The 26,902-nt window shown below is 36.6% G+C and overlaps 2 protein-coding genes across 3 annotated transcripts in view; one reads left to right on the top strand and one right to left on the bottom strand.

Moving 5' to 3' along the window:
* Positions 1-15,579, top strand: part of Syn (synapsin) — a 100,572-nt gene extending 84,993 nt beyond the window's left edge. Inside the window, exons 9-14 of the mRNA XM_074095792.1 lie at positions 5,182-5,274; positions 6,167-6,279; positions 7,181-7,277; positions 9,238-9,405; positions 12,377-12,605; positions 12,918-15,579. Coding sequence (XP_073951893.1) covers positions 5,182-5,274; positions 6,167-6,279; positions 7,181-7,277; positions 9,238-9,405; positions 12,377-12,605; positions 12,918-13,111 — 894 coding nt within the window. The 3' untranslated portion in view covers positions 13,112-15,579. The remainder of the gene's footprint in view (positions 1-5,181; positions 5,275-6,166; positions 6,280-7,180; positions 7,278-9,237; positions 9,406-12,376; positions 12,606-12,917) is intronic.
* Positions 15,580-15,643: 64 nt separating this feature from the next.
* Positions 15,644-22,980, bottom strand: LOC141433367 (piercer of microtubule wall 1 protein). 2 transcript variants are annotated; one of them, XM_074095374.1, is made up of 3 exons: positions 22,697-22,980; positions 17,807-17,893; positions 15,644-15,993 (listed from the first exon to the last, which is right to left on the bottom strand). In XM_074095374.1, exons 1-3 carry the CDS (start codon positions 22,860-22,862, stop codon positions 15,869-15,871), a joined length of 378 nt encoding a protein of 125 aa, XP_073951475.1. In that variant the 5' UTR covers positions 22,863-22,980; the 3' UTR covers positions 15,644-15,868. The 2 variants fall into 2 exon arrangements, with proteins under 2 accessions (XP_073951475.1, XP_073951476.1); XM_074095375.1 differs by lacking the exon at positions 15,644-15,993 and adding an exon at positions 16,019-16,477.
* Between the last annotated feature and the right edge of the window lie 3,922 nt (positions 22,981-26,902).

The following is a 26,902-nucleotide window of genomic DNA, read 5'->3' as shown; positions in this document are numbered from 1 at the left end:
TAGTTCAATATATCAAAAACGGCTAAACTGATTTTGATTCATCGCTAGAGAACCTGCTTTCAAATAAAAAAGCCGTATTAAAATCGGTTCAATCGTTTAAGAGCTACGGTGCCACAGACAGACACACAGACACACATAGCGGTCAAACTTATAACACCCCTCTTTTTGCGTCAGGGGTTAAAAATGAGGGTTTCTGTGTCAGGCTAGTTGGCGCTAGTATCATGAGAGCTCTTGATACTAAGGGGCTGTTTCACGATCCATTGATTAGTGTTAACTGACGGTTAAATAGACGGCTATTCGAACAAAACAAATAGAGACGTCATCACATTTAACCATCAGTTAACACTAATCAATGGATGGTGAAACAACCCCTAAATAACGCAATCTACGAGTAGAAAGCCCTCATCGTGATTCACGACGTATGGTGGTGAACGACTTTACATTTACTCCGTTCCTACGGCAGGCGGAAAAACGAACATTGAAGAAGTATAATATTTTGTCCGATGCACTTTTTAAGCGACGAAAAAAACGGAGGAGGTTCTCAAGTCGACGTATATATAGTATATATATTTATGACGTATGACCACACATAACTTTTTACAGAGTAAGTGTACCTAGTCCGACTTTGATAATTATTTTTTTATTGGATAGGGCATACCTTGAAGTTGGTATTACATAAATTTGAAAAAAAAAATACCCCGTATGGGAAAAAAGTATTAAATAAAACCTTTTTAACAAAAAAATTAAATCGCCGAAAAAACGGAAAAGCAAAAAATAACAAACTTTTTTTTTATTTAACCTTAACCTAGGTTGGTCTACTTTGAAGTCGGTGCCTCAGCACTACATCAGGACTGGCCCTATAGTCGTCGACCTGATGGGCTTGTATCACTCCTCCTGGCTCGTGCTGAGGCACCGACTTCAAACTAGTAGGTTTGTTTGCTTTCCGTTTTTTCGGCGGTTTACTTTTTTTGTTATTTATCATTTGCTCTTAGTACTTAGAGGTACAAACTTTCAAAGTATGGGCTGTTAGTGTCACTCAAGACAATAAAACTTGCTGTAAGTATCATGTTTTAGAATGACGTTGAGAGATACATGCGAAAGGTTGGCCGGTTGGCCATATTAAGTTTTTTCGCCTGCCATACGAACAGAGTATAGTTTGTTGACGTCCAAACTTTCATGATGGGGGTTGTGCCAAAATTCAATGTGATTCACTGTCGAAACAACTTTGTAGTCTAATACCGTTAGGTAGATAGGTATATAGACTATTTTTGAAATGGAGACAGTTATTATTATGTATATTATTTATTATTCTTAACAGAGTTCATTGTGACGTTCCGAATAGGTCATCAATGCCAGTGCATTATCTCAACAATACATATTTGTAAATATGATCTAATAGGGCATCTTAGGCAAAACTGCGCAGGGGGCGACACTGGCACAAACCGTATAGAAACCGCCATGACAACGTCAGTTCTCTTCATATTTTGTCGCCATAACGGATCATGACCAAAGAGTATTAATACCTGTAGAAATCATGACATAATTTTTTATGAGTAACAAAATAAATTATATTTACATCGATAGTAGCGATAGAGCTAGGTATATTTCCAAAAATTTAATTGAAATAGTTATGATATTACGGCATCCTACGGACATTTAAGATACTCACAAACATAAACCATAAACATATAGTATGTGCTAGTGCTGCACTCTGACGGGATAAAATTGCAGTAATATGCTATTCTGATAACGCAAAAGTCAGACGTTCCTGACATCTTGACAATATAATTATTAAGTTGCCACGTGGAGAGTCGCGCTGTCATCGTTCATCCACCATTACCTCTCATATTTCGTTTTCTAGAATTTTTTTACCGTACAACGGCAAAAACTACTAGACACTGGCAAAATTGTCCTCCGATGGACAGAGCCATATTTTTTTAAAGAAACAACAACAAGTTGCCACGTGCATTTATCTTGAAGCTTTTGTCATCCATACTATATAATATTATAAATGTGAAAGAGTGTTTGTATGTTTGTCCGTCTTTCACGTCAAAACGGAGCAATGGATCGACGTGATTTTTGGCATAGAGATCGTTTATGGGTCAGAGAGTGACATAATCTACTTTTTATCCCGGAAAAATGCACAGTTCCCGAGGGAACAGCGCGCGATAACCGAATTCTACGCGGACGAAGCCGCGGGCAAAAGCCCGTAGGTCATAAAGCCACGTTTTTGCTATGAAGAATAAGATTTTAGCTACCCATCTATTTGTCTGTCTAAGCGAGATAGAGATTTTTCGTCTGATCGTCTGATTCTTTTTTTAATTCTTTTATTCTGTGTATTTCTACAACATTGACATAAGTCATTTATTTATTTTTTATTTTTAACCGACTTCAAAAAAGGAGGAAGTTATCAATTCGGTTGTATTTTTTTATGTTTGTTACTTCAGAACTCCGTCATTTATGGACCGATTTTTTTTGTGTTCGTCTAGGAATGTCTTCAATTAGGTCCCATAAGCACTAAATCAGGATTTGATGATTGGATCTTAAGGAAATCGAGGGAAATCTTCAACGTATGTGAGGTAGATGACTATAGGTCCACTCCTGCTGGCTCGTGCTGAGGCACCGACCACTTCAGACTGGTAGAACATTATTTTCATGGTTTTTTGTAGTCGGTTCAATTTCTTGTCATAAAATTTTTCGGAATATTAATTCAAAAGAAGTAAATAAATTTTGTCTCTCTCTGCTGGCCTGGTGTCCTGAAAAAAAGTGGAATGAAAATCACATTGTTATTTCTGTTATGAGCTGAAATCATTTTTATGGACGGCATAGGTATATGTGTATTTTTATATGATAACTTTTCAGACCCGTATTTTTATATGATGACTCATGCTCAGTCTTATTCACATTACAACAGCCACATTTTTTTTTATAAACTAAAGGACCTTCAATATTACGATTACGATATTGTTTCCAGAGTCATTGACAATTTATTATCGACAGGTTATTTATATTGATTGAGTGTCAATACTGCAGAATTAGAAAATGAATTCAGTTATTGAAAACGTGCCAAAATCCACCTGATCGATAGACGTAATCGCATTTCAGGGAAGTAGTGGGTGATTATTAAAACTTGTTTAGTCACAAGTTGTGAATCATTTAAATGAACGTTATTCAATTAAACCATACCCAATGGCATCATCTACGTAGCGTGTTAGTAACGGTAACTATGAGAAAGATTACAAATCCAATCTAATTCATAAAAACAATTCCGAGAATACTTCTCTATTGTCGATTCATGGCGGTAATAAAATTTTAGATAAAGAAGCCTATAAAAAGTTACTCACGTCTGACAGAAAAACGACGGAAACGATTAAAAAATGTATATCAAAACATTGAATGGATATATTTATTTACCAGTTTGAATTCGGTGCCTCAACGCAACCCAGCAAGAGTGATAGAAGCCCAATAGATATAGCTTGTAGGTATATACGAGTTAAGGTAACTAGATCCACTGCTGCTGGTTCGTGCTGAATCACGGACTTCAACCGGGTAGAAAATTATTTTCATAATTTGTTTACATGTCATGTATTCGTTTCTAAACATTGCCCTGGCCATTGCCATTGCCATTAAGATCTGGCATTTGAATTGAAATTCAAGTTTCGCAAAATTCCCACGGAAATTCCCAAAACTTACATCGACGTCTTCATAGCATAATATACAAAATTTCATGTCTCAAGACTTAGGGTGGTTGAAATTTCGAGATTTAAACCCGTTCCCATGGGAATATCGGGATAAAAAGTAGCCTAAGTATGTGTTATTCCATAGTTATTCCAATAGTCAAGCTAGCTACGTATAAAGTTTCATTTAGTTAATCCTTTCAGCCGTTTTAGTCTGAAGGATTAACAAACACACGTACGCATACACACACTCAGAAACTTTCGCATTTATTATATTATAATAAATAAAATAACAGCATTAAATGGGATTTTGAAATGTTTACCCGGGAAACAACAATAACGATTTTTGAAATTTAACAGCACCACTCTACTTCACTGGTACCTCGATGCCGTCACCCACTGCTCTATTGGCTTCATTAACTAAGTGTCATTTAGTTTGAGATATGAAAGGGTCTCAATGCCCAAAATGGCGAACTAAACCAAAGTCACAAATTTATGCCCCGTTAGCAATTAAGATCCGTATCGGCGCCACAAAATTAACTGAAGGAACTAAATAACATATAGTTTGCGCGTCCACGTGTGATTTAGTCGTAACAAGCGTGTGATTAAACATACTGTTTGTAGGTATAAAGCCCGCTTAACAAACGAATGTTTCCTTAGTTTCGGGAGCTGTTTATTGTTTAAACAATTTTGCAATTAATGTAAACAATAGATGAAACAATTATTCGCTGCTGTATACAAGGAACAACCTTCCTTGTCTATCTGTGGAGTCTATTTTAGATTTACATGTAATATATCTTTTACTATTTATTTATGTAGTTCTACTCCTATAAAATTATTTTACTATGATACAATACTATGCAAGAACAATACTATTTGATAATACATTTAGCGTGATACCAGATAATTTAAATTAACATGATATTTATTTACCAGAAACCAGTACCTACGTTGCAAATAGCATTAAGTAGGTACTTTACTAGACTACACTTATCTACAATATATATAAATTTCAGCAGGTTTAAAAGCTCTGTTAATCGCTCTTTTTTATTTGCTGTATATACAGTTTGCTAGAAAATCAGATTCGGATATTTTGAGGATCGATTATTTGCATCGTTGTTAATTAGCTTCAATTAAATTAAATTTAAAAAAATACAGTTAATGTTAATGCACGGATGATTATTTTTGGACGGGATGGCATTTTTGTCTGAAACAAAAAAATATTACCCCACAATACTTAAATTTATGTGTATAATTGATTCTTAGGTTATTAATTACATACCCTGAAAATATCCGCTCCTAATTTTCTAGCACCTTATATATGTTAACAGAAAGTATTGAAAACTACAGCTCTGATCAACGTCTAAAATTCAACAAAGCGGGCTGAAGAAAACCACTCTACCCGAAACTGATTCTACTTCTACAGACATGGATACTAAATTCCCTCTCATCTCGATTCCGCGATAAAGACATGTAGAGAATAATGATCTTTCTATTGTTTCAGGTAACAGCTCAGAAATTCCCGGTCGTGATTAAGATAGGGCACGCGCATAGCGGCGTGGCCAAGGTGAAAGTGGACTCTTTGGCCGACTTCCAGGTAACGCCCCATTTCGGACTATCACCTACAAATATGTTAATCTGCTTAAACGCAACACGGCCTGGATTACGGAAATCGGTGGCTTAGGTATAACAGGAATAAACCATGTAGGCGTCCTGCTGAACATTTTGAACAAGATTAATTTAAATTGTCATCAAGATTTATTCTTATCCTCCAGATTGAGTAAGTGTGGTGAATCCGCATCCGACCGTGAGCGATTGACCCGTTTATTCATAATTTGAATGCTGTGAGCTTTCAGATTTTAATTAATGTTTCCTTTAATAAGCGGATCACTATTATTACTGTTTGTACGATTTCCGATCACAGCCCCATAAAGACGTGGTCATTTGAAATGAATCATGAAACTGAAGCGTGTAAGGTGAAAGTGAAATGGGTGCAGCTAAGAGATCTGTCCCCTAATACACTATATGGATGTGCTTAGCTCAAATTGCTTTGAAGTTGCTAACTTTTGCCTGCCAGAAAATGAAATGAAATGGGTTATGGGATTGGGATACTGTGGATAGGATTACCAGGCTATAGAGTGAGATAGCGGACTATTTTTCCAATATTTTACAAATTGAACTTATTTAGTACCTATGCAGTGCAGTGACTTGCCTCCCACTGAATGAGCCTATCAAACTGGTGCCCACTTGGGTCTACAACGTGGCAACATTAGTATCAATGGCGAAGAGAGAAGAGGTTTTTCTGGACTTTAAACTCCTATGTCTCAACTCAACACTTAAGGAATCACATCCATCCTTCGAGCATTCAACTATGGGGCTTCACTCAAACCTGCCAACCAAGACACACTAGAGGCGGGAGCCCTCATAGGTCTCAGGCTCGAGGTATCGTTACGCACCATTATTACATAATAACAATTGTTACTTTTCAGGACATAGCAGGGGTGGTGGCAATGGTAGGCAGTTACTGCACTGTCGAACCCTATATTGACGCCAAATATGACATTCACATACAAAAAATTGGCACCAACTATAAGGCGTTCATGTAAGTACAATTCAACAATACAATAATTGATACATTCATAACATAACACACAATACAATTATTATTTATTGAACACCACAAAACAATACAATGATATAACATATGAGAAATGCAGGGCACATAATATAGGTGCCACAGGCAAATGGGGACAACGACGGGATGAATCTTTATCTTTGAATAGCATTTAAATGTGCTGTAAAATGCATGAGAATTATTGTGTATAATACGAATTGTGATCATTTCTCCAGCTTAAGATGTGGGAGGTAAAATAATAATAACGCACTTAGCTACGCCTACAGAAAATATGGAAACCAGTTCCATCCAAATGCTAGAATGGTATAAATTGGCCAGGCGTTTTCATAACACAGGACGCGGCTTACTCATAATTCTCATATTCATAATCTGATGATAATATGGGTATTACGTTTTTAAAAAGTTATACTACTTTAAGGGGCTGTTTCACCATCCTTTGATTAGTGTTAACTGGCGGTTAGGTGTGATGCCGTCTCTATTTGTTTTGTTCGAATAGACGGAGACGGCATCACATTTAACCGTCGGTTAACACTAATCAATGGATGGTGAAACAGCCCCTAAGTTAAATAAAGGTTGTAGGTAGGTATTTATCAAATGATAGTCGGCGAAATGATTGTATCTCTAAAACAGCGGTAAGTATTCAAAGTAGATATTTTGGTGACGGAACCCTTTTGGAAACTAAAAATATTTGCCGGAGTCAAATCAAAATTTGGTATTGACATTTTCGTTTAATGGAAGTTTGTACTCTGCGAACTCATAGACCCCTTATTTTAATTATGGTATGCTCCGCGGAGCACACTGAAAACAGCTGCTTCGATATATTCACTAGGCTTTCGTATACTGATTTGTTTCCTGTGTTGGTTTTTAGGCGCAAGTCTATATCAGGCAACTGGAAAACGAACCAAGGATCAGCCATGCTGGAGGCTATCGGCATGAATGATCGATACAAAATGTGGATCGACGAGGTAACTATTTTTGGTTGCGATGATTATTATTATTATGAACTTTGATTATATACAACACTAGATAGAGTGCCAGTAGGAAACAATGCGAATCAAAACGTCCCAACTTTTTCTTGCTTGTATGCGTGGCGACCGCGTGACAGCTTTATCTTACGCTCGCGTTACGTCAATCCGGTTGTCACTGTGTGCGTGCAAAATGATACCACGTAATGTTGAGTTGCCAAAATTTGGGGGAAATTATTAGGGCGCGATAGACGCCAGTAAAAGTAATGAATGTAATCAAATAAAATACGAATATATAAAACAAAAAACTGTTTATCCTCTACATACTAAATTACCTGTTTATGCATACATTTGCGGGCCACAATTTTAACGCTCATTCAGTATAATAATATGTTTTATTCAACAAATATTAAACTCATTAATATTACAATGAATTTTTAGTATTAGAGATTATTTTCCAAACAATTAATTTGATTAAGTAGCACCTTAGCGCTACGACAAATTCCTTTTTCAATCTTCGACGCTTTTCACTACCCATGAAATATTTTTCTTTGAAATGCTCAGAGCATATATGACAGCTGTTAGCAGCCAGCCAAAGGTCTTCTTCGCGACTTTTTCTAGTTATATCCACCCATGAATTTTTTATTATAGGATCTACGGGTATTCTGAAAACGGGTAAAAGGTATGAATCAAATTGCAGGTGGCAGTCTATCAAACTAAATGCCTTTCATAATGTTGAATTTATATTGATCTTATGAACGTTTTGTACAAACACCTGACTTTTATATGTATATTATATGTATTTGTTTACTTATTAATATCGAATAAGTACAGTATAAAAGAAAACTCAATCAGACGATGCAAATATTCATTCAAATATCAAAGAACATTCATTAGATTCGCCATTTTCTCAAGTCGATTAAAAGTAAAAATTGTTCACGTTGATGCGTAAAATCGATACATTTCGGCTTTGTGCCCAATACAAAAATTTTAATAGGATTCGGACTGAACTGTGGGGAATTTTGCACTGAAAACTGGTATCACCTATAAAAAATGTCAAACAATAGGGGAGACCGAGGAGAGTTGTGACAGAAGAGAGTAGTGACAACGTCGATTTTTTGGAACATATATATTAACTGGTAGCGAGCTCGCAATAGCGCGCGTTTTTTAGTTCAAGTCTCGAGCTATCAATTGTCCTCATATCAATTTTCATTCAAATTCGTTTTATCGTGAAACATAACAAACATATACACGAATACAACGCGATACACGAACGCATTTCGTCACTATTTTGAAAAAATCTCGTATCTCAAATCAATACGTCAACAAAATGGACCCTGGAAATAATATTCATCAATGAACTAAAAGAATTTCCTTGACAGGAAAAGGAAAGGAAATTCTTTTAGTTCATTGATATGGACCTCCGCAAAGTAACGCTTGATTCAATAAATTAATATTCATCAAGTTCACCCACTAAAATTATCCATCTTGAGGTATGAGCCTTTTTAAAACTAGAGACGTTTTATAACATTATGTACGCAGGATGAATACCTCTTTTACTTTTTGTTACTTTAAAAAAATCCCAGCTTAAGGCTCCGTTTCCACCAGAGATGTGCGAGGATGTGTTGCGAAGAATGTGGTTTTTCAGGACCCAAGATCCAATAGTAACGCTTCATTCATCCATCCTCTCACAGTACATACATCTCTGGTGGAAACGGCTGAGCGGAGACACATCCCTCGCAAAAAATCCTCGCATATCTCTGGTAGAAACAGAGCCTCAGCCTAAAAAAATCCAGCGATTGAAACGCTCGAATAATGACCCTTAGGGGCTGTTTCACCATCCATTGATTAGTGTTTACTGACTGATGCCGTCTCTAGTCGAATAGACACGGCATCACATTTAACCGTCAGTTAACATTAATCGATGGTGAAACAGCCCCTTAATATTTCCTCCCCGCAGGTGAGCGAGATCTTTGGCGGGCTGGAGGTGTGCGCGCTGGAGCTGGTGGTGGGCAAGGACGGCCGCGAGCACATCATCGAGCTGAACGACTCGGCCACCTCCTTCATGGGCGACTCGCAGGAGGAGGACCGCCGCCATCTCGCCGAGCTCGTCTTGCAACGCATGCAGGTGCCTGGGCGGCTACTACGAAATTCGAAAATCGAAGTTCGGGCCAGCTCGTCCTACTTCTTTGACCTTTCTAAAATATGTATCACAGACTCTTATTCCGAAGTAACAAAACCGTGGTAACATATTTTTAAGTGGTATGAATCGATATATTTTTCTGATATGACTGTTCAAATATGAAGTTCAAGTTGAAGGAGTCCGGGTCGAAAGGCTGGGTCAAGTATAGAAATCGTAGGTCCTTCTTTTTCGGGATTCTGTACCAGAAGAGTCCAAACGGAGCTCTATTGCCGTCACTCACGTGTCCGTCTGTCCTTGTACTTAGGTTTTTATATCCAAACTGTTATTGGAGTTCTACAGTTTTCAAATTTTTACAGTGTAAGTATCTTGTTAGCTCGAAGTCAATACGTCCGTTTTTACGTAGTTCAACCATTTTTTAGGAATAGTTCGGAGGATACTCAAGTTTCAAATACTCAAGTCTGTCTCTTTCAGCTGTGAAAAAATCAAACTTCTAAGCCAACGCAATCAAAAGATACAGCCGTTTATGCCGCAAATTTCCGCAAATTTTCGAAACTCGCAAGGGAATCAAAACCTACAGGATACTTCCCGTGAACCCAGAATCTTGAAATTTGGTACGAAGCAACGTCTTATAGCACAGATAAAGGGAAAATTGTGAAAAGCATAAATTTTTAGTTACATCATATAATAAAAATATTTGTACGGAACCCTCGGTGCGCGAGTCCGACTCGCACTTGGCCGGTTTTTTTCTCGACTAACCCTATATTGTCGGATATCGTTGGATAGATCTCTTAAAACCATTGGGGGTTTCCAAGACGATTTTTCGATTCAGTGATCTGTTTGCGAATTTTCATTAATATCGAGCGTGCCCCCCCTCCCCCTCTAAAATTTAAACTGTTAGTTGGTAAGTATATCAAGGAAAATTATAACGGCTAATATTGCTTGAGAATTATTAGTAGTTTAAGAGTAAATAGGAGCCTAAGGTATTAAAATATACCTAAACTTGGAAGATTCCGTACACAATACGAAATCCTTAGAAAAAGATTACTTGATTTTTTCGTAATGGCTACGGAATCTTGGGTTTGTCCGACAGGTGGACGGCCCCTGATCCGATAAGTCTTAGCAAACTTACAATGTAGATTGCACATTTTTTAGAGCTTACGATAGGTATTCCAAATTTTTACTAGTCTTTTTTACGCTAGAGATATATTTAGTTTCACTATTTCTGTCTACATTATCCCTATAAAAACAAAACTAGCAGAATTAAATTCTTGTAGGTATGCTCATGTGCTCATGAATATTCACTTATTTAAATTAAGCCCCACAGCGCCTTTGAAATTGATTCCTTCCTGAGTACAGACGCTGTAATCAATATCTGAGGAAGTCAAGCGGCAAATTGTATGAAACACGTTATTGTATTTCATGTAGAACATTTAACTTTTTCCCTATCTTCTTGGTTTTCATAGAAATAACGTCTTGAAGCAAATTCAAACTAACCCCTGTAAGAAAATTAGCTCCGATTGCAATAATCAACTGTATTGTTATCAAAGGATCCAAACTATTAAAATAAATACAAAAGCAACCGTCTGTTCTGTTTTCTCGCCAACTTCGGAGCAATTTCGATGTATTTTAGTACAGATAAATATCAATCTAACCAAAAAATGCATTTACGTTGACGCACCCCGGCTTTGCGCGGGTCGGGTGCAGATAGTTTTTGGGAAATGGAGCTAAAAAATGTGTGTGAAGTGTCCTAGATTAGAGACCTTTTTAGGGTTCCGTACCCAAAGGGTAAAAACGGGACCCTATTACTGAGACTCCACTGTCTGTCTGTCGCCGAGCTGGATCTCATGAAACGTGATTATCGTATCACTATAACAATATTCGTATTGCTAAAAGTGGCTACGAAGTGGTAACGTTTCGTGTGCTTTGCCTACCCCATTTGGGAATACAGGCGTGATGTTTGTGTGTGTGTAGTATAACAATAAATACTAAAAACAGAATAAAATAAATATTTAAGTGGGGCTCCCTACAACAAACGTGATTTATTTTGCCGTTTTTTGTTCAATATTAATAACCGCAACCGGTAGACGCTTGAAATATTCACAGAATATTTGTTGTATATTCACTTTAAATTAAAATAAAATAAATATTTAAGGGGACCCCATACAACAAACATGATTTTTTGCTGTTTTTTAACGGTACGGAACCCTTCGTGCGCGAGTCCGACTCGCACTTGGCTAGTTTTTTGAAAATTTTGCTACGGGCTACTGGCACGGAGATCTTATTTATTACCCGACTGTCCAAAGGAGGGTTATTTTGAATACCTATTGAACCCGTGCGAAGCCGGGGCGGGGAGCTAGTTGTAACATATATCCGTGCAAAATTACAGCTTTCTAGCATTGATAGTCTCGAAGCAAAGCCGCGGACGGACAGATGGACGGACACATAGACAGACAGACATGGCGAAACTATGGCAAAACGAAAACCAAAATGGCAAAAACGGAACCCTAAAAAACGAAAACTAGCCTTTACATAGTCGTAGGTAGGTACAAATGATACTATAACGGTGGTATCCAAAGGGATAAGTTCACCTTTGTTCATCTGTTTTTTTAAGTATCTTTTAATTGCATGTGTTTTATATATGCAATAAAGAGTTGTACATATAAACACATAACATACATACATACACATTTAATAAAATGAAACGTTTGTGCCCTGTGGCGCACAGTGCGGGTAGGCCGCACCTTGCGTGTGCTGCCTACCCCCACTAGCTAGAAGCTGTCTACCCCGAAATTGACCCATTGCACGTCAACCTAGCTTTAGTGTCGACTGACTATAGTACTGACATTAAAAATTGGTGAACATCGTCTAACATTTAGGGGATTGGGACCCATTTTCACCGTTTGCATGATAAGCTGTTACCACTTTTAAGTAACGCAACATCCAAATTCCATTTCAGGCCGTATGCCGCCCGGGCATAACCAAGACGGCTTCCCGCAGCTCGGTGTCGGGCAGCTCGGCGCCGTCGCCCGAGGAGCGCGCGCCGCCGCTGCCGGGCGCCGGGCCGCCGTCCGCGCCGCCGCCCGCGCCGCTCGCCGCCGCCGCCAGCATCGACCGCCCGCTGCCGCCCATCCCCGCCGAGCCCAGCCAGCCGCCGCCGCCACCGCTCACGCGCCGCGACTCGCAAGGCAAGTCACATCCAACTTAGGATAGTTAAAGCGAAGAGTAACCTTTTAATACAACTAAAACGATTAACATTTCATTGTCATCTCAGCCTATATACGTCCCACTGCTGCGCACACAGAATGCTTAGGCCCCTCTCAAGCGATGGCTTGTGAATGCCCAAGCAAAAGCGCTGTGATATAACTAGTTTATGCTTGAATAGAAAAAGAAGTCTTGATATTGGTAGGTACTCCTGGTTTGTTTAGCAAAAAATATCAACACATTGTTAGTCCAATTAGGAGCAATAGTCCTTAACAGTATTTTGCTTCGTAAATCAGCTTCCCAATCATCGACGGTATCATCAACGTCGGCGGCCCCGAGCGCGGGCGGCGCGGCGGGCGCGGCGGGCTCCGCCGGCGGCCGCGGCGGCTTCGCGCGCCAGGGCTCGCTCAGCGCCACGCTCACCGAAGATGCCGAGGACACCATGAAGAACTTGCGGAAAACCTTCGCCGGCATCTTCGGGGACATGTAAAACCAGCGGCGATTCGGACAATAGACGATGGACCAACACACGATGCTCAGTTAGAGACTGAGCTGCTCGAATAATTTACCTGATAATACTACTCATAGCTCCGTGGTATTTAGAAAGCTCCGTCACCAACTGAGCACGAAGCAGCCCGAAATAATCATCACTTAAACCTCATTTATTGTCCGAAATTTTGAGGTAACGTTGTTATTTGCATATAACTTTTCGTACCTTTATTACAAACTTTGTATAATTGTTACAAATTTAGGATGAAAAAACTGGTTCTGGCATTTTTTACTATGAATACTCATATCTTTTGCATCGATTGAAGTAGCGACAGTCCTTTCCGCACCGGTTCGTAGGGACCACCCCTGAACGGAGTGAACGCGACCGTGTCAAAACCAGAAGCTAAGCATAGTGTTAATATAAAATAACTATAGATTTTTTACAATAAGTTTATTATAAAATAATGAAAATACGAATCAACTGAGCTGCATTGTGATCGAACCCGTTCGGCACACGTGGCGCTCTCGCGCGCGTGGTCAGTAGTGTCTGTCTCCGGCCTTCCTTCTACCTCACCTTCGTAGGAGAGCGACGCAAACGACACACAATCGCAAATAGATGCATTATATCATCGAGGACAAATAAATTACTTGGCAATAAGTAGAGTTGAGGGGGTTTAAGGATGTTATAATTTTCATAGCTTCCCTTAAGCGTTAATTGAAACTGATGTATAGAGGCACCTGTCTATTGCTTCTGAATTAACCGTGTGAAAATAATTGGATGAAAATGTTAAATACATAAAAATATTCGGTTATCAACTCGTGTACGGCTTGGTTTGTGTCGAGATCGAAATCCATGAAATTTATTTCGCTGTGTGGTCCTATTAGATCTAAATTGTTGGGATGTGAGCAATGCTATTGAAGACAATATTGTTAAATGCAAGATTTGATTCACATTTTATATACCTTATTACTAGTTGTATCGCGTAGTTTTAAGAAAATCTTGTTGACGCAGTTACATGTGATTATTATTTCCATGCTACCATTATTTGTTTAACTTAAACATGACGTGGCGGAGTATACATATATAGTTGTTACCAAATACTATCTGAACATCCCGCACTAACACACGTCATTATTTTATAAAGGAATATTTATTGTGCTTTTTAAATAAATTTGTTCAATTGTTACTCATTCGGAGAGCTAAGGGTTGTATGAAACGAAGTCTGATGGTATCATATCAGGGAGGAGAGTGGAACAGATCAACGAAGATCCAAGAAGGATTAAAAATCTCGTGCACATTTGTCACAACTGCTTGCAAGTTTTAAATTTCATAAACCTCTATATAAATATAGCAACCATATATTGCCTATCTATTCTTTAGCTAATGTAACTCAAAAGTAGACATTTTAAATAATGTAGGTGAATTTAAAACCAAAAGTATTTGCGGTTCCCGTATGTAAGGGAGCCCAGCCATCTGAAGCCCAACACATTTAGTCGACCATTTGTTATCGTAGATTTTACAACGAAAATAGCTATCGTATACAATACATGTAAGTTATATATGTTATCAATTGCAAATATTATTATATACAGCGGGATTTTGTTGACTTAGTGCTCAAAGTTTTCATACATTTCTATCTTATGTAACAATGTTTAGTGGGTGTAGTAGTTTATTTCATAAGTAAAACTGTCGAAAATTGTTTGTTGTTGGGGCCTTGGTATAATACTGTGTCATACCTGAGTAGAGGCATACCTGCCGGACGAGTAGGTATGTTTTTAGTGTAATTTTTATATGCACTCGTAGCTAGTTTGACACAAAATTGTTTAGCCGTATCCACCATGTAACTACGTGTAAGTAAGTATCTATAAAAATGCGCAATTAGGTACCTTAATATGAACAATTTTATAACAAATCACAGTTAAAGCATAGTTTAATGACTAACCTTTTGTTACCAGTACCTACAAGACGATGTAATTATTGTATATTTAATCCACCAGTGATTTAGTTTAATTTTATGAATGTTTAATGTTATAATTAGTTTATTAGATAACAATATATAAATAACATTAATATAAATGCTGTTGTTGTTGTTGCTAACAAGTTATACGATGTTTACTCATATGGATGGCATGGTGAGCTCTAAGAAGATGGGCCACGATTAATTATCCCAAGCATCGCGTGGAGGCAAGACTATTAAGTCGTGTGACTGGACTTGCTGCCGCAGCGCCGCCGTAATTGTTCGTGGCAATCTTGTTCTACTAGAGAAAGGGCCATGGAATGTCACTACAATAACTAAATAACCCACCTACGTTAAGAGCTAGCATGAAATACCCGAATGTTCTACGAAATTCCGCATCCAAAGGCTGAGTGACATCCATGTGTCTCGAACGTAATAAAACCTATATTGGAATTTGATTGCATGTTTATCTATATAATATAATAAATACCTCTTTTGGTAAGTACCGAGATGGTTGTCTTTGATTTATTCCACTACCTCATTTTTATTGTCCTTCAATGAAAAACTTATTTCAACAGAAATCACAAAATATATTTTAACATGCCTCTAACATATAAACAGATACTAAAAAATGTTAAATTTATCAATCTCCAAGAAAAGTATACCTACCAAACTCTGTAAGATATTGAGTAGAAAACATTCCGCTTTAAATATCCGTCAAAAGTAACGATTACAAATTCCAATAATTGAGCAATCACCAGATACTATTAAATACTGGGTAGATAAATACAAAATACTTGTTAAGAGTAGCCCGCTGGGTCCATACCGGTGTTAAGACTGTAGTTACGGTACATGCCGGCAGCAGAGAGGCGGTTCGTAAACGTCTGGCCAGCTGGGAAGAATACGGATGGCACCGAGTGAATACCTGCAATATACAGTATTTATATGTCTGTAGACCGCACCCCGTATATTCGACAAACCATTAATAAATTGTAGTAAGCTAATAAAACAACGACATGATCAACTATTTTATTAAGCTAATTCACAGGAAGACCTCAATAACATCGATAACACAAATAAAATCGAATACATTTAAAACTAACCTAAAATAGCTCTTATAACTTAAACATCGTGCTATTTGTTCCATAATATAACTTAAATAACAGCTCAACTTACAGAGAAAATCACTTTAAACATAAACAGCTTAGTAACGACAAACTAAAATCAAAAATATTCATGGCTCGCGTGGTTAACCTCAATTTTTAATTTCACGGGTATTGTGGTTCACTTAAGGGGTGGCGGGTCCATGGCAGTATTGAGAGAGTAGTTGCGGTACATCCCAGCTTGCGCCAAAGCGCTGGTGAATTGCTGACTCTTCGGGTAGAACACCAGCGGTACGGAGAAATATACTGCACAACAAAAAAATATTTACACTCGAAGCTTTAAAACTAAAATTATTGAACCATCATAATTATTTTGAACAAACAAACCTACGGTCAAAATTTTTGTTATTGGTTCCTAATAAAAATGCACTGAATGAGAACCCATTGAAAACTGGCTTACTTACTCGTAAATAGCACTGACGAGGGTTTTATGACGTCATACAGTTGTAAAAAAATTTGAAATGTCTACAGGTTTAAAAACTGAGGTTTCAGACATCAAAATGAAATCTCAAATATGTAACAAAAAATACTTCCTACCTTATAAAACAAAGCACAGAAGAAAACCACTCACTCGCTTATGCTTCGTTTGCCTCGTTTTATTAAAGAAAAAACAAAGTTTAATGTACGAACGCCCGCTTCTCTAATTTGATCAGAGGAATTGCTTGTAAGTATTTTGTGACAATGACACATTATTTATTTAAATGCAAAATTAAAATAGTTAAGTATTTGTTAGGCAGAATTTGATTGATTGCTGAATGTGTGTTTAATTTAACGAATAATAATAAAAAAGTTAAATGGACATCCAACAGTACTGCATAGTCGCACGCATAGTATTTATGTAGGTATACATATATACATAGTACGAAATAGTTTCATCTTTAGCCACTGGGGGGCGCTTACAAGGGAAGTAAACTGACAACTATCTCCCAATGGTTTTATCTTCCTATTATCATTCGACTTAGCGAAGCAGTTATGATTTTAGCAGTGTAGTACCTATTTGTATATCAGGATGTCCTACGGTAGTGCAGGAACCAGTCATCCTATATTTTATAAACAAAATTAAGCAAAAATAACTTGGTAGATGTTGATAGATTATTGATGTGGCAGGTATTTTTACAATATATAAGGTCTGCAATAAATGAAGGGTCCACGGAAAGAACATATATGTCTAGTCACCTAAGCAACTTTTGTCAAAGCGGTTTAAAAGTTAGTCATCACGAACAATGACATGGTCACCATTCTATAAAAGTTAAAAAAAAATATTTTCTAATGTTTTCAGATTATATATGATTCAATGGTAAGTCATTGGCAAGTTCTACATTTTGAGATTAAAATCTCAATGTAAAAAAGGTGACAGAGATGTTCTTTCCATGGACCCTTCAACAAATTTAGAGGTGTCTAAACAACTCTATGGTTTAAACAAAAAATTTAAGAGCTATAGCTAACTTCGAAAGTCCGGAAAATTATGTCCTTTGTTGCACGACTTTACAAAGCACGTTGTATTTCCCAAGTCAGGTTTCAGTTTTTAAATTTGTCGCTTCTATTTTTCTGCTTTTTTTTTAAATATCTACAGACCTGGTGGGTACCATCCGTATACACTTGCAGAAGTGCGGTAGAACGGGTGTTGCTTGTCCGTCTGACTGCCATAGCCGTTAAACCAATCTGAAACAAATATAATTAAGTAAATTATCATGTAGTTTCTATTTTTCTTGTTATTTAGTGTTTTGCCCTATGGGCTAATGTGACAAATTTGTACGAAACCCGTTTCAAAATAATAAAAAAGGTAGTTTCTATCAATGAACTGAGCTGTCTGTCAAAGTTAACTTCTTCTTTTTGTGGTGCCTCTCAAATTACTGAAAAAAGAAAGAAAGAAAAATTTATTTTGGCTCCATAAGTACCATATCCATATGAAGGTTGCCATCAAATCCGAACATTTCTTCCTGTCCATCGCGACGTGGGACAGCTCAGCAGTACTATGTCTCGGGTCTACTCTTGAATGTTTCTCAACCAAGACTTCGATTTAACGGTTAAAGTTATCGGAAATCGAGAAAAACACGGTGTATGTATTTTAAAATTCGATCACGCACCATGATCGCGTTCAAATAACTACTTAACCAAATTAATGTTACGGACCATGGCTCACTTCCTACTAACAAATTGGTATCAAGTATTCAGATATTTAGGGGCTATTTCACCATCCATTGATTAGTGTTAACTGACGGTTAAATGTGATGCCGTCTCCGTCTATTTGAACAAAACAAATAGAGACGGCATCACATTTAACCGTCAGTTAACACTAATCAATGGATGGTGAAACAGCCCCTTATCATCAGATATTGCAAACCGGCCAGAAACCCTTTTGTGTCTTCTACCGTCAGCCAAAATATGTGGTCTACCTCCCTAACGTAGATTATTATATTTCTCATGCATTGCATGCGTTGCATGCTATGCCATAAAACATTAATGTCGATAAGACGAATTTGTCAATTTGAAAGTTCAACTTTAGCGACATAGAAATTTGTTTAAAATTGATAGACCACTTATTTGGCTGACCGTACATATAACATGATGACTGGAACGGGCGTAACCCTTAACTTTTAATCCCAACGCAAAAGAGGGGTGTTATAAGTTTAACCGCTATGTGTGTATCTGTGGCACCGTAGCTCTTAAACGGGTGACCGATTTGAATGAAAACCAAATATATTAAATTCTCGTTGATAAATTCATCTAACTCGAATTCAGTTTCAAATATAAAGTTAAATGATCAAACTATTGAATTTGTAAAATCAACAGTATTTTTAGGAATAACGCTCGATTCTAAACTACAGTGGGGACCTCGCGTCACAGCAATTGCGGGTAGATTGAGCTCTGCTGCTTTTGCAGTTTGGGTAATACGGCAGCTAACCGATGTGGCGACGGCACGGTTGGTGTATTTTGCTTACTTTCATAGCATTATTTCGTACGGCCTTATTTTATAGAGATCTGCTGCAGACATTGAGTCAATTTTTATCTTACAAAAGAGAGCAATTATTGCAATTTATAATTTGAAGACGCGTGAATCTTTAAGATCTTTTTTTTAAGGAAACAGGTATCCTAACCCTGCCGTCGCTTTATGTTTTTGAAATAATCATGTATTTTAAGAACATATGTGAGTTTCCCACTAACGTCCATAAGCCATTTATTTGCTTTGAAACAATACAGAAAACTGAATCAAACCCTGTAAGGGCACTGCAATAATGTTATTATTAAATTAACCTTAAACTTATGAGCGCAGATATGGATATGTGCTCGTACCTCAAACTTAACTTAGCTAAAACATAGTCAACATAATAATTTTAGTAAAACACAAGATGTTTATTATTAATTGCATACTTTCTTATAGTGCTGGCTGGAAACAGAGGGAAGCTTAAAGTTCCATCTTACAGACTGGCTAAAACCAAAAAGTCGTTTCTGGGAAATTGCATACGTTTTTACAATAAAATTCCAAAAAATATTACAAATGAAACAAATACAAAATTCAGATCTACTGTCAAGAAGACATCAATATTTAAGGTGTATTATAAAGTTAATGATTATATCATGGACAGGGATATTTGAATATAATTCCGATCCGCATTACCGATCCCTTCTATAGCGAACCTACTGTGTTAAAAATAAAATTGTGTTGTAGTCGTGGTGTGAAGTGGGAGCGAGAACTTAAACTTAAACACCGATAAATACTTGTGATGTATAGATATCATTTAATAATATTGTAAATCTGTTTAAAAAAATATACCTCGTTGAGATTCTTGCCGGATTCTTCTCAACAGAGGTTTTTCCAAACCGATGGTAATTTTTTTTGACATTAATAAGTGCTTGTTACCTATAGCCGAAATTGAATAAAGATATTTTGACTTTGACTTTTTTATTTGAAAGCAGGTTTTCTAGCGATGGTTCTTAGACATGTTTTATCAAAATCGGTTCAGCCGTTTTTGAGATATTAAACTTTGAAGTGACAAAGTCGGGGTTTTTCAACTTTTTGTTGGTTAGGTTATGCAATAATTATATCAAACTTACTTTTTATAATGTTGTATTTTTTGTCAACAAAAATATTTTGATGAAACCTGTGATGGAACGCCAAATAAACAGAAGCTTGAATTTAAGCAGACCCCGTTATCAAGCGGGCAGTTTGGTGGCTACCTAACATTATTAATGTGCAATGTCAATAAAAAACTTTTTTAAATTGTGTTTCAGATAAATTTTGTAATTCCCATAAATAACTCTACAACGTCTGGACTTGGATAGTTTGTTGCGCATCACTAAATGTTAGTTAGCCACCAAACAGCCCGCTTGATAACGGGGTATACTTATAATACAACTACTCTACAGCTTATCCTGATGTGTATCGGGGAAACCCGCATCACCGGAAACACCACACATTCGTTTTATGTTTTAGCAAAGATCAATGACACCTTCATATTATGATCGATCGAAACTACTAATAATGAATGTAAACTCTATGACGCAAATTTCAAGAGCTTATGTCTTTGTATATTTAATCATAATGCCATTAGCCAAGGTGTCGAATTAGCAACGTTGAAATCTATATGTAGAGCCAACTCAATCAACAAATCTCAAATCAAATCAAATCAAATCTGGGCTACAGCTATAATAAAACGGCTATCTATTAAATTCAATAAAAGGTACTGTGGCAGGCGTATTTAACTTAACTAGCTGTTGTCGACGACTTCGCTTGTGAAGAATTCCTTTATCAACTGACGGAACTGTGCAATTTTCCGGGATAAACAGTATCCTATGTGTTGAACGGCTGGACCTATTTGTCAAATTTTATTTGTTGTGTTTGTAATTGTCAAGAGAAGCTTTATACGAAAGTCAAAGTCAAAGTCAAAATATCTTTATTCAATTTTGGCTATAACAAGCACTTATGAATGTCAATAAAATCTACCACCGGCTCGGAAAAACAGCTGTTGAGAAGAATCCGGCAAGAAACTCAATGATATTATTAAATATTAAAAATTTACAATATTATTAAATGATATCTATACATCGCAAGTATTTAACACAACTTCACTTTTAATTAACACAGTAGATTCGCTATTTGAGGTAAGGGATCGCTAATGCGGATCGAAATTATTTCCAAATAATCGCCTAGCAACGGCCAGCTATTTCGGTTGAATATTTACCTTTTAAGTTCGAACTTTAAAGTTTGCGATTTTAATGATGTTTTATAAAAGCTTCGATAATATAATATACTGTCTGATTGTGTGGTTTATTCGTTTTTGTGCAAAATTAATAAAGCAATTTATGACCCACAAACCTCAATGAAGCAACTTTGATAAAGCGCTCGCCAAATCCACACCGTATAATCACTATGTTTACCTGTTGTTTTTTTTTTACTTAAAATATCATACTAAGTACTTAACACTATTTACAAGGTTTATAATACAGTTTAAAATTTATTCACACTGGTCGAGCTTCTTATTATTTAATTACACAACATACGAAGTCCACTGAATTTCCCGCGAATGAACCAAACTGACAGCTTCTTTTTTTTCTGCTGCTGCGCATGGCAAGAGTCTGAAGCGCTATTCAGCCTCTGAGAGGGCGACAGCCAAAGAGGATGAGAATTAAAAATTGTTTTTTATTCAAAATACTTGAACCTAGTGCTTACATTTTGGTGATATGTTTTTATTAACTTGTAATGTAATGTAACTAGTTATGTTTGTTCGGGTGGAATTAATATTTTAACATAAATTTGAAGTGGATATCTTCAACCGATTGAGCTGAAATTTTTCATGCATGTATAAATCCGATGACAATGCAATATTATTATGATAAACTATTTAAAAAAATACGATGTGAAACACAATTAATGATTACGAATATGAATCTATTCAATTATGTTAAGGATTAATTCATTTTATTATGCAATTATGCAATGCAATGTCCAATTAGTTTTAAAATAGTTTTAAATTTTTAAACTGTTGGCTAAATATGCAAGCATTTAGAACATCACTTCATAGGTAAATAATAAAAGAAAAAAAACCGCGCAACAATTTTTTTTTGCTATTTGAATTTTGAACAGATGGCCTGTCCATTAGTCGAGCGTACGTTTTTAAAAAGTTATATTGTAATTTTGAACAAAACATTGCTTTTTTTCCTCGCATTCAAAGTAAGAAGTAGAGTGTTTAACGCGAGACTAAACAACCATCATGCCACTCGAACTAAAACATCTCGTGTCTATATGGCTTGTTTTAGTCCCTTGTTGAACAATCTACTATTTTGTTCTTTTTACTATCAGAACAAGGTTTGTGTCGAATTACAGAATAAGTACCTTATAGTGATCGACATCTACGAGTATGTACATATAGACTGCTAATAGTACAAGTAGTCAAATAAAATTAAAAAAAAACTGGTAACGGGAGCGCAGCCGCGCGCAACACCTTAGTCTAGAATTATACTTACGTGGATGTTCAAATCTTTTAGGCAAATTGCATGTTACGAAGTAGTCCGAAGTTTTAGGCTCTGGTTTCTTAATTTCGTTTCGAAGGCTTTCGCGATCCACGCAAGTTGCTGAACAAAATCCCGCCTGCATCTCCTTCTGCGGACCTGACTTTGCTTGGTCACTCATTGTAAAACGAAACGAAAATAATAATAAAACGACCAAAACCAGTAAGCAAGGAGTTCCCAATGACAAACAAATCAATATTAAATATTCAACACCGTAGTTGCCGGGACAACCTTCATAATGGTTGCTATGGGTTGCTATTATAATATAGAAGTAAATAGTATTTATTTATTGTCTATTGACTAAACAAGGTTACAAGGTTAGTATGAAATTAACGGACAACAAAGAGATTATAATCATAAATATCACTACGTTTTAAATTCAAATTCAAACATTTTTATTGGCACCAAAAAAAGTAAAAACAGAAAATAATAAAAATGATTGTAAATTAAAAACTGAACATAAATTATTATACTAATAAGGATGTAGTGTAGTGTGATAATGGGTCCCGGTCTCAGCATATGCTGGACATCGAGGTCCAGCGCTGATTTTCAGACAGGGTCCTAGACAGACCTCGGGCGGACGCAAGGACTACTCATACTCCAAGTTCATGTCTTCGCCATGCCTGGTTGTCCTCTACAGAGCTAGCTATTTCTGCATTTTCAATGCAATACTACAAAGATTAACTATATAGTATAAGTATATACGGGACGAAAATCAAATTCAGCTAGGTCTCATCTCTGGAAAACCGCGTTTTAGGTAGAAATGTATTTTAAACCTACTGTTTTAAACTTGGTGTGTGTTGCCATCTTTTGATGGACGGCTGAACTAACCCGACACCTAAATACGTCGCGACCACAAAATATAAAATGCCTTAAAACTGGCAAAATGGTTTCAGGAAAAGGTGTTTAAAAACTGCAATAAACTGGTTATGTTGGTTGGCGTATGGTTTATTATACTGCATGTGCTTCACGGTGGTCCGGTAATGACTGCCTCGTAATGATAGCAATAGAATTATAATGCTACAACTGGCGGCTTACACACAGAACTAAAAATAAGAGGAATAGAATTCTTATTTTGCATATTACCTTCCAAAATCAATGTCGGCACTTTTTTGCCTTTTCTGCTATTATGACGCACATTAATTTTATTTTTCTATAAGTAGGTTTAAATAAATTACGGTAGGTACTCACCAATCATAAGAGCAGGTATGTACCTAATCTTTTTATCCATAATCTCAGCAATCACACAATTTATTAATCAATTAGCTACGTTGCATACCGCGACGAGGAAATAAATATATATGGATTTTTAGCGATATAGCGCCTTGGCTCGAGTGACATTTATATTCCACTTATTATTAGTTCTGTAGGCTTGTGCTGTACGCTTACGCCACTCCCTGGAACAGTATGAACACGCTCTGCAGGAGATCGGTTGCAAATCGGCATAAACAAACATTACATTAAATACATTAAATTATGTTTATGTGCAACTGGACGTTTCTATTTTCCTTCTAGGGCAAACCTAGTTAAGTTTATATAGGTTCTGGTGCCAGCTCTTTGAGAAAGTTTCGTTAAATTACATATTAGAAATGTTAGTTAAATAATCCTTCAAAGTCAACATACTTATTTACGTTTAGTTCAAACGAGTAAACCTTGATACGATGCCTTTTTAAATTTAATAGTAAAAGAAAAGAAAAAAAAGAAAGAAAGAAAGGTGTTGTAGGTGAAAGGATTAATTGAACTATTTAATTTTCAAACAAAAATAGACAGAAAAGTATTTCAAGAAGGCAGGAAGCGACATGGCATAGGCTATGGGGTTGAACTGCTGTAGATAGGATCAGCGGGCTATTTAGTAAAATAACGGAGATCGGACATAGTACAGCTAACCAAAAATTCAATTTATGAAATAGGTACTAGCGCCCAGTCCCGGCTCCGCATGGGTACAGTTTTCAAAATAACTCTCCTGTGGACAGTAGGGTAAAAAGGTCTCAAGGGCACTTTACACACATTTTTCAGCTCCTTTTCCCAAAAACTGTATACTTAGTACCCGCGCGAAGCCGGGGCGCGTCGACGCGACGTATAGAGTAAATAGTATTTCATAATATCTTTTAAATGGAATGTCCGATTTCAATAATTCAATAAGTAATCTACATGTATTGAAACAGTCTTGAATATGAAAGATTTATTATGATTAGGATTAATGCAAAGGTATGGATATCATGCATTATTTCATCGGAATATTCACTTGATTTGATTAGATTAGGTTATTATTTCTAAATGTAAGGTATAATGCAAATTATGAAGGAACAAGAATTTTGCGTTTCAATGAATTTTAGTTCTGTATTTTGCCGTCGTATCGCAATGATGAATTCAGGGAAACGAGTTTTTTTATCTAAGTTCTGTACTTCAAGAACAAAGATCGACGCATACGTAACAAGACATCATAGAGGGAAGAGTTGCAAGAATGTGCAGCTATAAGCAGTAAATAATATTCTAGATTCTTCCGGAAGCGCTAGAGTACCTAGTAAAGTAAAAATGAAGGTAGGTAAGTACGTACCTAGAAGTGGTTGACGGAGTGAAGTGCGCAGAGTTGAAAAATATAATATTGTATAGGTACTTAAACCTCTTTTCCACTGACAAACTAAACCGACATAGTTCGAGGATTATTATTCTGCAAGTTGAAATGGCAATGGCTGGAACATTTGAGAGAGAAAAGTCCTCGAGTGACGACCATGAACCGGAAGACGAAGCGTTGGCAGGCTTCTCACTAGGTGGACTGACGATATCGCAAGAGTCGCGGGTATCCAGTGGATGCAAGTGGCTGTCGTTCATTATGTACGGCGTTCTAAGAGGGAGACCATTGTTCAACCGTTTCCGGCTGAAAATTATGAGTCTCTTTTTCAGTTTTTCAGAATTTTCCTTTACCAGTGTTGTGAGGTTTTCATTTTTCCCAATTTTTTTTGCCAAATTTCGTCAATCATGTCACCTAGAACTAACCGTATATGTTTTAACGTCCTCGATATTAGTATGAAATACACTTTCAAAAAAATGGTCTTGATGTGCTTTTGATCGCAATACTAAGAAGTTAAGAATAAGAATGGTTTATTAGCTGATAAAATAGATACACATACAGAAACACTGACTTAATATACACATCCATGCCTTGCCTATTCCTACCAGCCACTCAACTAGATATGTGTTGCAAAAAGATCTGAAGATGATTTCTTAACGGTTGCAAAAGACCATTAATTCATACCTTTCATTCATTCTACACGCGTCCGTTTCTCTTACCTAAATACGGATGTGTAACGTTTAAGTTTTAATTATAATTTATTATAATTAAAAAAATGTCATGCTAACCTTATTGTGACAAAAACAACTTTGTCTAAAACGCAGATTTTCGTCATTTTAAAAATAACTTGTTTTGTCCCGTTTTCATACTGCGAGTGAGGAGTCAAATTATGCAAAATACAGAAAATAAGTATTACGGTATAGATCACAGACAAACTATAATACCGGCCAAGAGCGTGTCGGACACGCCCAAAATAGGGTTAAGTAATATTTTTCTAAGGATTTCATATTTTATAACGAAATCTTCCAAGTTTAGGTATATTTTATACCTTAGGCTGCTATTTAAGAGTAAAACAACTAATAATTCTCAAACAAACTTAGCCGTTGTAGTTCTCCTTGAAAGTTTGATATACTTACTACCATCCTGAATTTTTTCAAATTTTTCCACCCACCGGTTTCGATTTTAGAGGGGGGGGGACGGGGACGCTCGGTTTTAATGAAAATTTGCACTTTAAAGTTGAATATTTCGCAAAAAAAATCAATGAATCGAAAAATCATCGTAGCGAACCCCTAATGGTTTTAAAAGACCTATCCAACAATACCCCACACTATTGGGGTTGGATGAGAAAAAAAAAATCACCCCCACTTTACGTCTATTGGAGGTACCCTAATACATTTTTTTCAGTTTTTTATTGTACCATCAGCCAAAGTTACTTGTGACTTCTATCAAATGAATATGTCGCTTAAGTCGAACTTTCAAGTTGACAGACACGTCTATTTGGCATTATTGTTTTATGGCATGCAAACGATTATCAGCTTTAGGGTGGTAGACCACATATTTCTCCTCCTCCTTTGTTTTGAAGTCGGTTA

Source organism: Choristoneura fumiferana, chromosome 12 (genome assembly GCF_025370935.1).
Source record: "Choristoneura fumiferana chromosome 12, NRCan_CFum_1, whole genome shotgun sequence".
In the NCBI taxonomy this organism is placed as follows: domain Eukaryota; kingdom Metazoa; phylum Arthropoda; class Insecta; order Lepidoptera; family Tortricidae; genus Choristoneura; species Choristoneura fumiferana.
The sequence above is the reverse complement of the archived record's forward strand: the minus strand, read 5'-3'. Positions and strand labels throughout refer to the sequence as shown.

Excerpts from the sequence above, each read along its gene's own strand:
- LOC141433367 (XM_074095374.1), bottom strand. The coding sequence starts at position 22,862 with ATGAGTGACCAAGCAAAGTCAGGTCCGCAGAAGGAGATGCAGGCGGGA. Across the intron at positions 17,894-22,696 it reads TAAAAGATTTGAACATCCAC|ATTGGTTTAACGGCTATGGC; the intron begins GTAAGTATAATT and ends TATTTGTTTCAG. Across the intron at positions 15,994-17,806 it reads ATACGGATGGTACCCACCAG|GTATTCACTCGGTGCCATCC; the intron begins GTCTGTAGATAT and ends TGTATATTGCAG.